This window comes from Budorcas taxicolor, chromosome 11, assembly GCF_023091745.1.
Source record: "Budorcas taxicolor isolate Tak-1 chromosome 11, Takin1.1, whole genome shotgun sequence".
Taxonomy (NCBI): Eukaryota; Metazoa; Chordata; class Mammalia; order Artiodactyla; family Bovidae; genus Budorcas; species Budorcas taxicolor.
Window position 1 is genome coordinate 39,240,838 of NC_068920.1, and position 18,103 is coordinate 39,258,940.

General features: G+C 40.2%; 1 protein-coding gene across 1 annotated transcript in view; it reads left to right on the forward strand.

Moving 5' to 3' along the window:
* TNFRSF21 (TNF receptor superfamily member 21) overlaps window positions 1–18,103 on the forward strand; it is a 64,260-nt gene that overhangs the window by 34,625 nt on the left and 11,532 nt on the right. The window contains exon 4 of the mRNA XM_052648462.1: window positions 2,540–2,805. Within this exon, the coding sequence (XP_052504422.1) occupies window positions 2,540–2,805 (266 nt within the window). The remainder of the gene's footprint in view (window positions 1–2,539; window positions 2,806–18,103) is intronic.

The following is an 18,103-nucleotide window of genomic DNA, read 5'->3' on the forward strand; positions in this document are numbered from 1 at the left end:
TTTTTTTCAAGTCTGTTTGCTTGAAATCAAAAACTATGTATCGCTAACGATTTCTATGAAAACTGAAAAGCAATGGTTCAAGTGTATTTCACACTGCCAGGGAAAATAGTGTGAGAAGTACAGTCATTTCTCAAAGTGTGGTATCCTACTTTTACCGTTTTCAAGAAAGCAGCCTGCTACCAGGCACTTACTTTCCGAAACCATTTTCAGGGGATTGGTTCAGGATATTCGCAGCCTTCCAAATCATCTGCCTCAGTAGCATGCTGTGACTGAGCAAAGGTTTCCTTGGCTATGCAAACCACAGAGTCTTCCATTTACAAGGACACTTCTGGAATTCTTAGTGCTGTCTTCTTAGGCACAAATGGATAGTTTATAAATATTTTCCTCAACAACAATTGGAACAAAAAACGTTTTGTTTTTTTTCCCTCCTGACTAACCTCTGCTGCTGCTAAGTCGCTCAGTCGTGTCCGACTCTGTGCGACCCCATAGATGGCAGCCCACGAGGCTCCCCCATCGCTGGGATTCTCCAGGCAAGAACACTGGAGTGGGTTGCCATTTCCTTCTCCAATGCATGAAAGTGAAAAGTGAAAGTGAAGCCGCTCAGTCGCTCAGTCCTGTCTGACTCTTAGCGACCCCATGGACTGTAGCCCACCAGGCTCCTCCATCCATGGGATTCTCCAGGCAAGAGTACTGGAATGGGGTGCCATTGGCTTCTCCAAGACTAACCTCTAGTTAATTGAAAAATTCAGTTAACCATCCTGGTAAATTCTTCCTTTGCTTTCTTCCCCAAGCTTCACTTGGGAACTTGACTCCTTTTTTCTTTCTTTTTTTTTTTTTTTGAGTAGTAAATGCTTTAAAGACTTTTTCTTCAAGATTTTTATTTTAAAAATTGAAGTATAGTTGATTTACAATGTTGCGTTAGTTTCTGGAGTACACTGAAGTGATTCAGTTTGACACATATATATTCTTTTTCAGATTCTTTTCCATTGCGGTTTATTACAAGGTACTGAATATAGTTCCCTATGCTACACAGTAGGACCTTGTTGCTTATCAGTTTTTTATATAGTAGTTTGTATCTGCTAATCCCAAACTCCTAATTAATTCCTCCCTCACTCCCTTTCCCCTTTGGTAACCATAAGTTTGTTTCTGCATCTGTGAATCTGTTTTGTAACTAAGTTCATTTGTGCCATATTTTAGATACCATATATAAGTGGTGCCATGTGTTATTTGTCTGTTTCTGACTTACTTAGTATGATAATCTCTAGGTCCATCTGTGTTGCTCAAATGGCACTATTTCATTTTTTTACGGCTGAGTAGTATTTCACTGGGTATATATATACACCATATCGTCTTCGCTAGCTACAGTTAGCCAAGACATTGTTAACTGTAGTAACTCTGATATCTGGGCATGTGAGTATGAGTATTGAACGATATGGTATTGACTCAGAGGATTCATTCACCTGTGGTAGTAACTACCAGAGCCGTTACTGTGGGGTTATGGTGGATAAATTTGGGCAAAGCCAATGCATGATTGCAAAGAGATGGTGCTTTATAGAGGAGGACACCAAATTTTGCCATGTAGGGAAGCCCCTACTTCACAGCAGGTGGATGCCAGGTACTTATCCTAGTTATCAGACCCCAAGATTTGATTTTGGCATTTCACACACTGATCATCAGATCTGGGAACTACAGATCCACGCTGATGGATTTACAAGTAACCGATGAGCTAGAAAGACTCGGTATCCAGTGAGTTGGGTTCAAAAGCCAACCTGCCTATCTTTGTGATATTGGGCAAATTATCTTACTTTTTTTCTTTTTTTTTTTTTTTAACCCAGACAATTGAAATGTTAATATTTTATAAAAATGTTCCAGGAGTTAATGCCTTCACATAATATCTAGAAGATAATAGCTATTGTTATTATACTGTCACTTTGCTGTTGTCTCCATTTATAGCTGTGCAAGTCAGTTTAGGAGATTGAATAATAATAGATGAGAAAGCTGCCCTTTGAGTATAGTATTTTAAAGCTTGAGAAGGAATTGGACTGGATCAGATGGGTGTTTGTCAGTTTCTGTATTGAACACCATAGCCTCGACTCTCAACACCCTTTACCCACACAGTGTGGGATTAACTCCACTTCAATTTGAACCTGTGGCTTATCTTTTTCTAGATTTCATGAAGTCACCTTTTTTTTTTCATCTGGGAGCCTCTTGTTTATTTGATTCCAGTTTTTAGCACCAAATAAAGGAATCACCTTGAGTACTTTGAGTTTGGCTTTCAAAACATCTTTAAGGGGCGATTTATTATTCTTCCAGGTTGCTCCGTCTCCTGGTTCCACTTTCCTGAGGTGACGTTTGCAGGAGGGGGGCTAGCTCATCCCAAGGATGGGCGGCGTATGCCAAGTGCTTCTAGAAGACACTGCATTCCCTTAATTAGAGCATGGGAAAGCATGCTTCTTTAAGTTTGTTAAAACAGAACGGCCTTCTATAAAGCCCTCATGTTTCTGTATTTTTTCTTTATTTTGTTTTGTGTCTGGTATAGGTATTGACATCCTGAAGCTGGTAGCAGCCCAAGTGGGAAGCCAGTGGAAGGATATCTATCAGTTTCTGTGCAATGCCAGCGAGAGGGAGGTGGCCGCTTTCTCCAACGGGTACACGGCGGACCACGAGCGCGCCTACGCAGCGCTGCAGCACTGGACCATCCGGGGCCCCGAGGCCAGCCTGGCCCAGTTAATTAGCGCCCTGCGCCAGCACCGGCGCAACGATGTGGTGGAGAAGATCCGTGGCCTCATGGAGGATACGGCCCAGGTAACGCAGCCCAGCTGTCTGTTCTTCCTACTAACCTTTAGGTCCCTGAGCTCCAGATTTTACCAGGTATATGTCAGAAGAGAAAAGAACTGCTCCTTGCTATTTAGCTTCACACACACACACACGGAGACACGCACATCTCTTCTAGGGCAGTGCTTCTAAGCTGTTTTCCATTAATCATCTAGAGAACTTTTAAAAAATTCTGGTACTTGGAACCTCACTGTAGACCAAATTAGAATTTCTGAGGACAGGACTCAGAACGAGCACTTTTAGGAATCAGTGTATTTAAAGGCCCTGTAAGTGCTTCTAATGTACAAAACTGAGAATCTGCCTTCGGGATGGAGTCTGGCATCAGGCTGTACATCTAGTTCTATTCCTTTTTTTCCCAATTTACGGTTTCATTTTGCATAACACACTTTGAACAAAAGTAAGAAGGAGGACTTTTTTCTATTCCCTTCCTCTAACAGCCGATGTTTTCTGTGATGTCGTTTAAGAAGGCTCCCTCTCACCACCAAGTATCCGCGAGGATGCAGGTGAGGCTGGCGGTGTTTAGTAACAAGATTAATATTTCTCCCTGGGCGTGTCCAGTCAGTGTCTCAGATGAAACTGAGGGGACCCGGGAGGGTGATTTGTTTATAGTCGTTGGTCCATGAGCCCCGGTTTTGGCCTCAGAAAGCATGGGATAGGAATCCTGGCTCTGACACTAGCTGAATGACCAAGTATGTTTCACTTTTAACTTTCTCTGCCTCTGTTATCTCGTCACCCGAGTTCATTAAGACTCTAGGAGTAAAGGATATAAAATGCCTGACCTACTGAAGATGTTCTACATAGCATAGTTACAGTCATGATGTATTTACTTAGCCCTTCCTTAATCATAAGGTAATTCTCTGAAAGGCCGTGAATTAACTACAAATTAGGCTATTGAATCATAGTTCTCAGATTTCAATTGAAGTTTTGCAATGTATTCTCAAGGAAAAACACTGCTGCTGAGACTTGATAAAAAACCACTTAAAATTTTAAAGACCATTCTGCCTGTGTTCTTTTCCAGTGGTCCAAACTCATTACCTAAAAGAGTGAGGGAGAGAGTGTTTTTTCCCTGATCCACTCTAATCTGCTATCATTCTGCACCACATTTGTGTATCAAGGGACTCAATTTTATATATTTAAGAAGTCCAAATGCCTTCATCTTTCTATACTAGCAGTGTAGTGTTTCTTCATTATTGAAATAAACATTCATCAGGTGAATCTTTGATCTAAGTGACTGACTGGATAAAAGTTCGTTGGTGCTAATTGACTCTGAAGGTAGTCTCTAAAGCTCCTAGTATACTTTTTAAAATTTATTTTTAATTGAAGGATGATTGCTTTACAATCTTGGTATATTTTTAACTCCTCTGAAATGTGGAAGTTCAGAAAAAAAGATTTACTAATAGAGGCGGGGTAAGCATTCAAAGGCACAGAGGCAGGGGTAAGCATTCAAAGGCACACACGGTGTCTTGTGACTTTCTGAGAAACCATCTCAATTAAATATGGTTCACAACTAAAATAAGACTTTAAGTAGCTGGATTTGGGGAAAGAAAAGGGAGATGATTGGCCTCCAATTAAATAAAATGATTGCAGTTCAAACAAAGGGGCTCAGGAGGCAAAACACTGTGCTTCCTTGGAGTCTCAGGTTTAAGGAAAGAACTGTTAGGGCAAGCAGCAGATTGAAGAAGGATTTATATACTTGGGAATAAGTCACTGGATCACCTTGATATTGCCTCCAAAAAAGAGAAAATATAATTGATGCAGTGATAAGATTTGGTTAAATGGAATATTTAATAATGTGGAAGGATGATCACGAGGTATTGTTAAGGGTTCAAAAGAAGGTTTCTCATTAGGAAAAACAAATATAAACATAGGAAAATGAAAAATGCTAATATTATGCTATTAAATTTAGGCAGTAGAATTAGAAGTGATTTTTAAAATTATTTTTATGATGAAAATATTATTTTGTGATTTAAAACATTTAAAAAAATGACAGCTGAAAGGACCCACGAGAAAGATAAGTAGGGCTTTGTTTTACTGTGCTAACTCGAAAGAGGGAACCATCCTTGTTTTAATTGAGGAAGAGCCAACAGTGGTTTATGTGCCAATCCATTCTTTCTTGGGAGGACTGGCTGAGGTTTGCTATGTTGGGTCAGATTTGCCTAAAACTTATTTCATTTTTGGTTTCTGCACATCTGTCTCCTCTTTCTCTGTGTACACTCAGCAGTCATTTAGAATTTGTTCCTAGTCTTTAAGGTGCTTTCTTTTGGGGGTGGTAATGATGGTAGTGGAGTATCATCTACACCAAGTGACCTTGGCAAGTGACCTTGGTATGCTTCTCTGATGGTTCCATTGAGTTCCATCAATGGAGCACTTGCTTTATTCCAGGCTCTGTCCTAGGTCCTGGGAAAGGTGGGCCCAAAGATGCAGATTCCATGGAGGAGACTGCATGCCAGGGAGAATAATTTTTTCCTTGTTCATATCTCCTCCATATATATAAAATATTCTAGTATCTATTTTTTTGTGGTTTATTTTTTAAGAGACAGGAGCACCAAAACATTCTGTAGCTTTCTCCTTGGTTCTAGTGTGGCCTGCATTTTGAGATGGAGGCTGAGAAGGCAGAAGCTTCTTGTTCCATGTTGTAATTATGTCCATCATTGTCTGGCAGTGTTGTGGACCCAGCTCTGATTCTAATTTTATTAGCCAATGAGCATGGATTTCTGGTTGCCAGCTCTTATTAATGGCGCAGCTTGTTCCTAGTTTATCTCTGAGATTTGTGGAGTCAAACAAGAGAATCAGAGAACACAGGGGGCCTAATTGAGACTTAGTTTTTCCATTTTCTGGTGGATTTGTATTCTGTATGTATGGTGGTACTGCTGGCAATTTGAGACTTTGCCCCAGGAGTTAATGGGCTCTTAATGTGTAAAAATGACTTTGTGTGTGTGTTTAAAATGGTTAATGTTTTTTTCCTGTTCATGAGCCTGAGAACACCTATGTTATGTTCCACTCAGAGGATTGGTCCTGGTGTTCCTTTTGGTTACCTCTGTCAGGAACAGCTAGTCCATTATTAACCTTGGTGGCCTGTTAGCCATTTATGTATTAAACATATCCAGAGTCTGACTTAAAAACAAAATTATGCATTAACAAATTATAAGTACAATTTACTTTATGGTGTACGGTTCTTTGAATTTTTTTAAAGACCATTTTTTAGAGCAGTTTTAGGTTTAAAACAAAATTGAGAGGGAAGTTACATGCACCATCTCCCCCTCATTCACCATTATCAGTATCGGTCAAAAGAGGGGTATCGGGTATCCGTCAAAAGAGTTTTTACTGAGAGGGAACCTATAATGACACGTCATAATCACCCAAAGTCCACAGTTTACCTTAGCGTTCACTCTTGCTGGACATGTCCTGTGGGTCTGGGTAAATGATGCATGTCCATCATTATCATACAGAATATTTTCACTGGCCAAAAAATTCTCCACGGTTTACCCATTTCTCTCTTCCCCACTACCCACACCTCCCCGCCATCGAGCACTAACCCTTTTCAGTGTCTCTTACAGTTTGGCCTTTTCAGAATGTCATGTAGTTGGAATCATGGGGTGTTTTGCCTTCAGACTGACTTCTTCCGCTCAGTCGTCTGCATTTAAGCTTCCCAGATACTGGGGGTGGGGGGTGGATGGACTGGGAGACTGGGATTGAAATATCTACGCTATTGATGTTGTTGTTTAGTTGCTAACTTGTGTCTGACTCTTTGTGACCCCCTAGACTGTACCCTCAGAGAAGGCTGTTTATGTCTGTTTATGACTTGATAACTGATTTGTTTTTAGTGCTGTTTCGTTGTCTGGGTGTATCCCAGTTTATTTATTCATTCGCTTGCCTGACTCTTTTCTTATCAGAAGTGTGGCCCAAGTTTCTCAGTACGCTCTTCTTTCAAGTTCAATATCAAAATGGACCCCAGCCTTCCAGAATCATCTCTATTCTTTCTTTCCCAGGCATGAACTTTTGAGAGAATCAGCAAAAGACAGTAGTTGGAAATTACTTGGACTTTGCCAGAACTCTTTAAAAAACAAAACAAAAGCCTAATACAACTTTCCAAATTGTATGTTGTCTATTTTTTCCATCCTTTAACTTTTTTTTATCTGTGTCTTATAAAGAAAGCCTTTTGTAAGTAAATATATTGCAGGTTTTAACAAATCTATTCTAACAGTTTTGTTGTTAAGAAAATTTCAGTGTGGTAACATTTTTAATGTACTTAAAGAATGGTTTCTTTACTCATATATTTGGGTTTAAATATACGATCTTATTATTTTTTATATTTGTCTTATCTGTTCTCTTCCCCTTTTGCTTTCTTGTTAATAAGGTGTTTTTATTATTCTACTTTTCCTCATTAACTTCTTAGGTACAGTTTTTTTTTTTTTTTACTTTTAATGGATACCCCAGAGATTACAACACACAGTTAAATTATGAACTATTTTATAAATGTGTACTTTTTATTATTTTCCAGACAACACAACAGCCTTAAAAGACTTTAAACATATTTATCCCTCTCTTGTGTTTTGTTGTCATACATTTTATTTTTTTAAGTTACTAATAATTTTTATTGGAGTATGGTTGTTTTATAATGTTGTGTTCATTTCTTCTGTACAGCAAAATGAATCAGTTGTATCCCCTCCCAGTCTCCCAGGCCATCCCCCCAGTATCTGTACATCCATCCTCTATCCCTGTGTCTCTGTTTCTGTTTTGCAAATAAGTTCATCTGTATTATTTTTCTGGATATCATATACAAGTGATGTTCTATATTTGTTTTTCTCTTTCTGACTTACTGTCATACATTTTAACACTACACATTTCTTAGCCTCCCAAAGGCATAATTATTATGATTTTACACAGTCACACTCCATGTAGATTTACCTGCTTACTGATTTTTTTTCTGTTGCTCATTCCCCATGTCTGCCTGAGATCCTTCTACTTTGGCCTAAAAAATACTTAGCATTGGTTTCCAGCAATAAACTCAGTTTTTCTTCATCAGGAAAATGCCCACTGACTAAAATAAATTGCATTATTTGGGCTTTGTTTTTGAAGGAGAGCCGGAAAATGGAACTTAAGCTTGACAGTTATTTTTTCTTTCAGTACTTTCTAGCCTGAGTTTAAGTTTCCCCTGCTAAACAGTAAGGGAGAGGATGCAATTTTATTTTTAAATCTGTATTACATAACAAATTACATGGGCACCATTATGCCAGGCACTTTGGGCAATGCAAAGACAAGGGGAGACAGAGTCCTTGCTGTCAGAGAAACCTATTGTTGAAGGGAAGAAAGGTGTACATCTTTTATCTAAGGGAGTAAACCCAGGAGGGAGGGAGGAGGGAATTGGTGGGTGTGCAGTTTATCAACATAAAGGCTCCAAGTCAGGATGTCAGTGTGAAGAGTATACCGGGTTAAATTCCTGTCCAGGTCACATACTTGGCATCACTGACTCGGTTTTTTCATGAGAAAATGGGAACACCCTTAGTGCTTGTCCTCTGAGCTGTTGTGAAATTAGGTGAGAGTGACCCAGAGAAAACCCTTGGTGAATGTTTACCGTGAATCACTGCAATTATTCCCAGGCTCTAAAGGCAAGAGAGATGGAAGAATGTTCTTGACTAGCTCCAACTCACATATCAATAGATTCTTTAAATCCTGAACACCAAGGGTTACTCAGTGCCGGATAGGGAGAGACTGCCAAGTTCAAGACTGCTTGATGGGTAGACGGTTGAGCATGAGGGTTGCCATCTGCATTCAGTGCCCAAGAACTGGAAATTCCAGCTAGTTGTAAATATTTATTCTTGTACTGCCTGAGTGAGTGTTCCTAGGCTGGCAGGAATGTTTTCTCTAGTGAAGAAACAAAGGGGATGGTGTATGTAGACAACCGGCTGCTCTTTCAAGGGCTGTCAGAAAAAGGATACAGAATTGAGCAACTGAATTTCTAGGTTTCCTTTTATGTTGTTGCTGGTTCCCCACCCCCCTCCCCGCCCGGGTCTTTTTATGTTCAAATAGGCTTACCCAGTGTACTGGTTTTCCTTTCTTCCCCCCTCATCTTAGACTTGATTCTTTCTCTATAGGAAACCTTAGGCAAATTATTTCTCTGTCTCCTGTTTTTCTATTTAAAATGGGAATTCAAGTGGTATTTTTTTTTGGTAAGCATTAAATCAGATAATGGCTTGTTATACTATGGGATGTAAAAACGTAGGATATGAAAGGGATGCTTACTGGCTAGGTTCAGAAGTCGTGGTGATTTGAATTTCCCAGCCTTCCTTTAGAGTTTCATTTTGAGAAAGGGAGGAAAAAGGAATTTTATGTACATTTAAAAATGATAAACAAGGTCCTATCATGTAGCACAGGGAACTGTTAATATATTCAATATCTTGTAATAAACCATAATGGAAAAGAATATGAGAAAGGATGTATCTTTGTAACTGAATCACTTTGCTGTACATCGGAAACCAACCCAACGTTGTAAATCAGCTGCATTTCAATAAAAGGGGATGATCATGTTAAAAACAACCACAATCATTTAAAATAGTATAAAGCATTACTTTAGCTGCCTGCTTTGACCAGAGATTCACAAATATAAAGAGTTGGTGTTGATCAGGCAGAGGGTTTGGGGTGTCTCAGCCCTCTCTCCCTCCTTTCATGAGATTAGCTAGATTAAAACCATACTGTAATGTACCAATTGGTGAATCTGAAACCAGTATTGTTGTGGTTAATGTCTACGTAGTAGAATGATTCTTTGTTAGAAATTCTTAATCCTTTCCAGAAACCACATTGGAGACGTCGGTCCCAGGGACAGAGTTCTCTCTCTCTCAACCATAGTGGACTCTGTATTGGAAGCTGAGTGGTTTTGCTGGGTATGATCCACTGGGAGAATCTGAACCGTGAGATGATGAGCACTGGCATTCTGTCTGTGAGGACAGTACCACTGCTTCTGCTGAAAAGGGAACTATAGTTACTGATTTTTTTTTATCAGCTTCAGGATGTACCTGTCTTGACCTACGTTGTCTGAGAGCAGCTCTTTTCAGAAATTTAATATAGTGAGGGCGAGTGGAGGCAAACACCAGCTGTACCTTTAGCTGTTGACTTTTTGGCTTTTTAGATTTGTTCTTAACTTGCCAATTGACCATCTCTTAGAAAACAGGGATTGCTGCCCTAAGGCCTTGAGATGTTAGCTAAACTGGCATGTATCGAGCCCCTGACTTCTGCTGTGTGGCCACTACATGGGGGTCATTTCAGGTCAAGTTACTTAATTTGCAGAGTGTGACTGTGGGTTCTGGGGAACTTGCAGTATGGTGAGAAGGCGACACTGTAAAGGCATGTTGACCCACAATAGGCCAGAAAGTTTGAGCGATGCTTGTGTTTAAGGTGGTGGTTGTGTACAAAGGAGCCAGGCCTATGAAGGAGCCTTTAGACATTTAATGACATTTCAGGCCATTCTACTTATTGTCATACTCCATGGTTTCATTCAGTTAGTCAACAATCTTTTGTTGAGCAGCAGCTGTGTGCCTAGTACTATGTAAACAAGAAAGGTGTGTGCCTTTCAACAGCTCACTCGGCAAGATGGAGACATGTGTGCAAATAATGACAGTTTAGTGGCATAGGCAAGTGCTGTAACAGAAGTGTGCATGAGGAATTATAACATCAGAAGATAAGGGTACTCAACCCACCACAATATACCTATAAAATAAGAACAAATGTATACATTTCTATTTGAAAGTTGTTTTTTTTTTTTAAAGACAGACTCTAATTTCTTTCAAGATTGTATTTTGGTCTTCTTGTCCAAGACTTTCTCATGAGCTTTCTGCTGAGGGAGGCCCATCTGTTTTTTTTACACTGAGGTCTCAAACTTTTGACTCTACGAAGAACATGTATTTTACTTGGAATTTCGTTTCATTTGGTTCAGCAGCGAGCTTATCAGAATGTTCATTGTTCTGTAATAGGAAAGGTACAAGAATGAGGCTTCAGTGTCTCACTTCACGTCAAGTGCAGGAGTTGGAACTTCGAATCTCCAAAAACTAGTAAAAGGAGCTGACATAACCAACAATTAGACCTTTGTCTTATAAGCATCTGGTGAAATCGCATGTAAATAGTAGAGATAATGATTGTACATGCCCAGGCATGCACTTGACATCTGCTAGTGGGGCTCAGTACATCTTTGCTACTGTTTTATGTGTTGGGATTTGAATTCCATACACTGCTTTTTTGACTCAAGCAATAGCACGCTCCTTTCTGTAAATGCATGTTACGGAGAAAGTGAACCAGTGTTTGCCTCAAATCTGCCGTGTCCCAAACACTGTCTAGGTGCTATGCATCTCCTTTTATCTAGCAAGCTTCATGGCCCCGTGAGAAACAGGTGTTACAATTAACATACATTTCTGTATTTTGTTGAAAGCTGTGTCAGCCGTGTATATACCATTATTATATTACCGCTAAGAAAGCAGTGAAAACATTGTGAATTATAGTTGTTAGATACAGCCCAATTTCAGACATGTAAAAGCGTTTGAAGTGTGACAGGTGATAGAAAAGTCTGGGAAACAGATTCTTGGGATCTTGGGACTGGGTATACACTCCCTCCCTAACACACACATACTTACACATGCTCTCTTTCTTTTTTTTTTTTTTAGTAGCCTTTACTTTTTTATTAATGAGTTTTTTTGTTTGGTTGCACCACGTGGCATGCAGGATCTTAGTTCCCCAACGAGGGATTGAACGTGTGCTCCCTACAAGTAGAAGCGCAGAGTCCTATCCACTGGACTGCCAGGGAAGTCCCTTTAGTAGCCTTTAAAGATGGGATGGTTTGACACAAGCAATTTGTTTAGCAAACATTAAAGGAACACCCATTTTGTTTCAATGTCTGTACTAGGCACTACAGATACTAAATGAAAACACACAATATATACAATGGAATACCACTCAGCTATCAAAAAAAAAAGAATGAAATTTTGCCATTTGCAGCAATGTGGTGGACTTGGAGGGTGTTACGCTTAGTGACATAAGTCAGACAGAGAAAGACAAACACTATATAAATCACCTATACGTGGAATCTAAAAAAATACACCGAACAAGTGAATACAGCAAAAAGGAATCAGACTCACAGATAATAGAGAACAAACTAGCAGTTTGGAAGGGAAGCAGGGAGGAGCAAAATAGAGATGGGGAGAAGGAGGTAAGACTATCGGGTGTAAGATAGGCTAAAAGGATATATTGTACAACACAGGGAATATAGCCGATATTTTGTAATAGCTGTAAATGAAAAGTAACCTTTCAAAATTATATGAAAAAAAAACAAAGGAAACAGACACACACCAAAACACACAGAAACAGAATCATCGCTCACGATGCCGGCATTTTATAGGAGGGTGCATGTGTGAGCCTGATGTTGGAACATCCTCTGTGAAATGGCCATACAGAGGACTTGAAATGGGCTTTTCTTTTTCTTCTTGGGACGGTGTCTCTACATTCAGAAAAGGCTGAGTCTATCAGTGGATGATAGAGACGGGGAGTGGGAGGTAAAACTATTTTCTGCCCCTTTAATCCACATCCTTACTGGCTTCCTCAAAAAGTGCATTCGAGAGAAACAGAATCAATATTGTGAAAAGAAGCTTGTTTTCGCCATGAATTACCAGTGCTGGATGTCATAGTTTGCTTTTTTAAAGACCAAACTCATTCAGACAAAGTGTAATATCTTTCAGTTTTGGCCTAGCTTCTCCATCCTGTGTTCATGAGACTTGTCTCTTCATCTGTTATAACCCAAGTGCCAAAAGCATATGCACTCACTGTTAAGGAATTATATTTCAGGCAGCAGGAGGCTTTATTGTACACTAGTTAATTTCATCGCTTTGATCACTTATGCGTGTGCGCTCAGTTGCTTCAGTTGTATCCGACTCTGTGTGATCCTATGGACTGTAGCTCACCAGGCTCCTCTGGAAATGGGATTCTCCAGGCAAGAATACTGGAGTGGGTTGCCATGCCTTTCTCCAGAGGATCTTCCCAACCCAGGCATCGAACCCGAGTTTCTTTTGTCTCTTGCATTGGCAGGCGGGTTCTTTACCACTAGACCATCTGGTAATTGCTTATTCCTCACCATTTCCTTGGGGGAGAGACAGCTGTCATTTCTGATTTCCCTATTAATTTTTTTTTTTTTACAGAAGAAACTTTGATTTATCCACAGTTTGGGCTGAGTCAGGGGCAGGCTGAAACGACCAACCATTAAAATGGCTTAGGGAAAAAAGTACTAGGGAAAGAGATGGAGCAAGTGTTTTGGTTTTATAATCACTTATTGTATAAGTAAGTGTCTTTTGAGAATGATACAAAACACAGAAGCCATACAAGAAAAGTTCAACTCCTTAAGACGTATATAAGTCAGAAAACACCATATACAAACCAAAGACAAAATAATAACTGGGAAAGTTGTTTGCAATATAGGGTTAATTTCCTTTAATAATGAAGGATTTTTGCAAGTTAATTAAGAAACCAACCATCCAAAAGAAAAATGGATGGTTTGTGAACAAGAGCGTGCACGGAAAAGAAATCCTGAAGGCTCTTAAAGGTATAGGGATTTTTTTTTTTTTGTAACCTTGCTCAAAATAGAAAAATTCAAATTGAAACCTGCACTGAGATGCAATGTTAACCTCAGACTGGCAGAGAGGAAGGTATAACTCCATTCTTGTGTTATGAAGGGAATAAAGAAGGTGGAACAGTATCCATTGCGAATGGGTATGCACATAAGCCCGCCCTAGTGGAGGGCCATCTGGCATGTACCAAAATACATGTGTTTTGACCATGGAGTCCACTCCTAGGAATACATCTTACATATGTTCTTTTTAAAAATTTACTTTATCGAGGTATATTATAAATCAATGTTGTATTAATTTCTATTGTACAACAAAGTGTTTCAGTTATATATGTATACACACACATTCTTTTTCTTATCCTTTCCCATTATGGTTTATTACAGGATATTGAGTATAGTATAGTTCCCTGTGCTAACAATAGGACCTTGTTGTTTGTCCATTTTCTGTGCAGTAGTTTGCATCTGCTAGTCCCAACCCCCCAATCCACCCCTCCTCCACCTCATCCTATGTATATCCTTAAAATACATCCTACATATGTGCAGAATGGTGCAGGTAAATTATTCATTGTAGCATCACTCGCTAGTAACAAAAAGGTAGAAGCGACACAAATGCCCTTCAATAGAGAACTGGTTATGTAAGCAATGGAACATCCATACAGTGGAACAGTACGCATTTATCAAAACCAGTGAGTCAGCTCTTTATGTGCTTAACCTCAAGAAACATTTTTAAACAAAAAAGTGCAAGGTACAGAACAGTATGGACATAAACTGTGCCACCATGTTGTAAAAAAGAATTGTAAAGAATGAAAGAGAAGGTCTAGAATAGGGTGAAGAATATATGCACCTACCAGATTGGTGTAAGTGTAGATTATTCTGGAAGAATACATGGGGAGCTGGGAACAGTTAACACTGGAAGGAAAATGAGAAGCTGACATCATTGATTAGTGAGGGGAAAGTATTTTCAGAGTTCCTTTTGCACCTGTGGCATTGGGTACCACGTATAGTCTAATTCTAATGGCATAAATTCAACTAAGATTTTTATTAAATGACACTAATTTAATCAGATTTGGGAAGTTCAGAAAATTTGAGTAGAAAGATCAGCTTGAGCCTACTTATTTCAAGGTGTTTTTATGAAATTATTTTCTGTTCACACTTCTAAAAAAAAAACCATTCTAAAGCCTTTATTTAGCATCATGTAGACTATTTCATTATAATACTTGTTAACTTCAAGACAAATATTAAAATAACTTACTGGCAGCTACCAAAGGCCCTTTGGAACAATACCTCAGTCCCTGATTGGGTGGATCAGTACCATAAGATGGACTGCCTGCATGCATGCCAAATCGCTTCTGTCGTCCGTCGCCCACCAGGCTCCTCTGTCCATGGGATGCTCCAAGCAGGGATACTGGAGTGGGTTGCCATGTCCTCCTCCAGGGGATCTTCCTGATCCAGGGATCAAACCCACATCTCTTACCTCTCCTGCACTGGCAGGTGGGTTCTTTACCACTAGCACCACCAGGGGGGAGGGGGAGGGCAGGCTTGCCTGTTGGCTTTAGTGGCAAAGAATCTGCCTTCAATGTGGGAGACCAGGGTTCAGTTCCTGGGTTGGGAAGATCCCCTGAAGGAGGGTGTGCAACCCACTCCAATATTCTTGCCTAGAGAATCCCCATGGACAGAGGAACCTGTGAGCTACAGTCCATGGGGTTGCAAAGAGTCGGGCACGACTAAGCCCACCACCTGGAAAGCCTACCATAAGGATTAATGCACCCCAATTAAAGGATCAAAGCTACTGCACAATAAGTCTCTAAACATATCTTAAGTACACAGGTACCTGGCAAATTTTAAATTCACAGGACCTCCTTTTATATAGTTGGATACTTCGATCGTGTCTTAAGGCAAGGTTATGATTCTTGCAATCTTTTTTTCATCACTAGAATTGTCCCAAGGCTGTTTTTGTGGGAAAGGCTTCCTAATGAGCAATAGGTCTCACTGAGTGAGGTTTAGGGAAACCTGTCATTTTCAACAGGGCCAACTCCTCCTGTAATGATGGGGCTGAGCCCTTATAAGGCTGGACGGTGTGTTTGATTGTGAGCTGGCTCCAGCTCTGAACTCAGGGAGCCCCCTGACTTACTCTCCTCACTTCCTTTTTTTGAGAAAGCCGGTTGGTGAGTCAGCTCAGGGTTGATGTCAGCAGCCTGAACAGCTTGCAGACAGTGGGTTGCCACGCCCTCCTCGCCTCCCTCCGGAGCCAGCTGGTTCTTACCAGCTCTGGCAGCTTTATACCACATTGCTTGTGGCTTCTTGTGCCTGTTACCCTGCGCACCCAATTCTCATAAGTTATCTTGCTTAAGGCAAGGATTGGCTAGCAACTACACCTTGGCTTAAATGTGGCTGGTTTTTTAGCCCTTGGGATTCAGTTTTGAAATGAACTCTTAAGATCAGGATTAGCAAATGATTAGGGGCAGGAGGAAAAAGGATGACAGAGGATGAGATGGCTGGATGTCATCACCGACTCGAAGTGAGTCTGAGTGAACTCCGGGAGATGGTGATGGACAGGGAGGCCTGGCGTGCTGCGATTCATGGGGTCGCAAAGAGTCAGACACGACTGAGCGACTGAACTGAACTGAACTGTATATATACGACTATAGGTAGATGGCTTCCCTGGCCGGTAGCTCAGTTGGTAAAGAATCTGCCTGCAGTGCAGGAGACCTGGGTTCAATCCCTGGGTCAGGAAGATCCCCTGGAGAAGGAAATGGCACGCCACTCCAGTATTCTTGCCTGGAAAATCCTATGGATAGAGGAGCCTGGCAGGCTTCAGTCTATGGGGTTGCAAGAGTCTGGACTGGACTTAAGGGCTAAACCGCGGCATAGAAGACTATAGCAACTGCCTTGACTGGGGCTTGAGATGCTTAAAGGAGAAGCTCACCATGGCCAGCTAACCTGTTGTTGTTCAGTGGCTAAGTCGTGTCTTCCTCTTTGCGGCCCCAAGAACTGTAGCCCGCCAGGCTCCTCTATCCTTCATTGTCTCTGGGAGTTTGGCTCAGATTCATGTCCATTGAGTTGGTGATGCTTATATAACCTGGGCTGATGTTTATATAGAATCTTAAGTAAGGTTGCAGTTGAAACACAATTCTTGAATTATTCTATGCTTGGACCAATCTAGGGTGGGTTGAGGGTATCTTTCTAAATAATACTCTAGTGGTTTTGGCATGTTTGGGTCAAGTTAATCCTGAGAGCTTCCTGAGGGTGGGTGAGTTTGTTCCGCAGGTTCTGCTGTTGGCTTACAGCTCACCTGGGAAATGCATATTTTAGTGTTCACTCAACTCTGCCACCTCTGTTGTCTGGCACAGGGGTTCCCAGGGAACTTGAACATCTTGGCATCTTGACATGGTACTTCTGTTCCTGCTTCCATCTCCTGACCTCTAGAAAGGAGATCTAGAAAGCATTAAGGCTGCAGTGTCTTAGCTGCAATCATTGCCAGTGTCTTAGTGGCAATCATAACTTGCCAGTTGATGATTTAGATTTAAATGGTAGCTCTGTCCCCTAGTTATGCAATAGAAGCCCCTCTTCACTGCCCTTTCCTATAATCTGGGCTGGGCGGGAGAAGTAAGAAGGAAGATCGACAAAGCACTTAACAATCAGAAGCTTAGGAAAAGTTTGGGGAATTTTTGCCTTCAGGTTATTTGGCCCATAGCCCTTCTTTATGTATTTATTGTCCTCCCTTTAAAAAAAAAAGACTCAGGAAACAAAGAAAAATTAAAGCATAGTACAACACACATGCGTAACCTACCACCTAGATTGAACAATTATGTTTTGAGATCTTTGCTTTATCTATGTATATGTGTGTGTATGTGTATATGTATATTTCCATTCCATGTTTCTTTTTGTAAGACTTCCCTCCAAATTTGTTAGAACTGCCAACCTTTCTTTTAAAGGTTTAGGAATCATTGTCTTCTCAATTTCCTCTTTTTTCTTTATATCTGCAAAAATTTTTACTGAGTACACTTGGCTGCTTCTTCTCATGACCCCTTTCTCTGGATTGTATTGAAACAAGAATTCACACTCAGAAGAATAAAGTCATTGTTTCCTATCAGCAGGGACTTTAACGAAACTTTCCCCTTTTATTGGAGGTGGGATTTTTTTTTAAGGGAGAAATCATCTTGTACAGAAATTCTTTAGTATCTGAACTTAGGAATTAGATAGATTCAGGTACATGTTTTGAGGAGGTGGGGCTGGTAACCATTATTATCTGAACTCTCATTTAGATCTGAAGTCCAGGAACCACATAACTTTGGGTAACAAAACCTTTCTTATTATCTGAATTCCTTTTCTCTAAACATAGGAACCACATAGATTCCAGTATCAAGAGATACTTGTATGGTAAGGAGGAAAGTGCTTGTTTTTTTATCAGAACCCAGTCTTACATATCTACATAGACCTATTAAAAGTCATGAAATTTAATTTGATCTTGGCAGCTGGGAGAGTGGGGGAAACAAGCTTGAGATAATATCATCATCCTTAAATAGTTGTAGTTATCTCTTTATTTGTGACTGTAATTCATTTGAGATAGACCTTTAGTGGAAATTGAATTTGTGTTTTTTTTGAGTAGTCACTGGTCTGTTGGGATCTGAAATATTTTCTAATAGAAAACAAGGTTATTGGCCACAG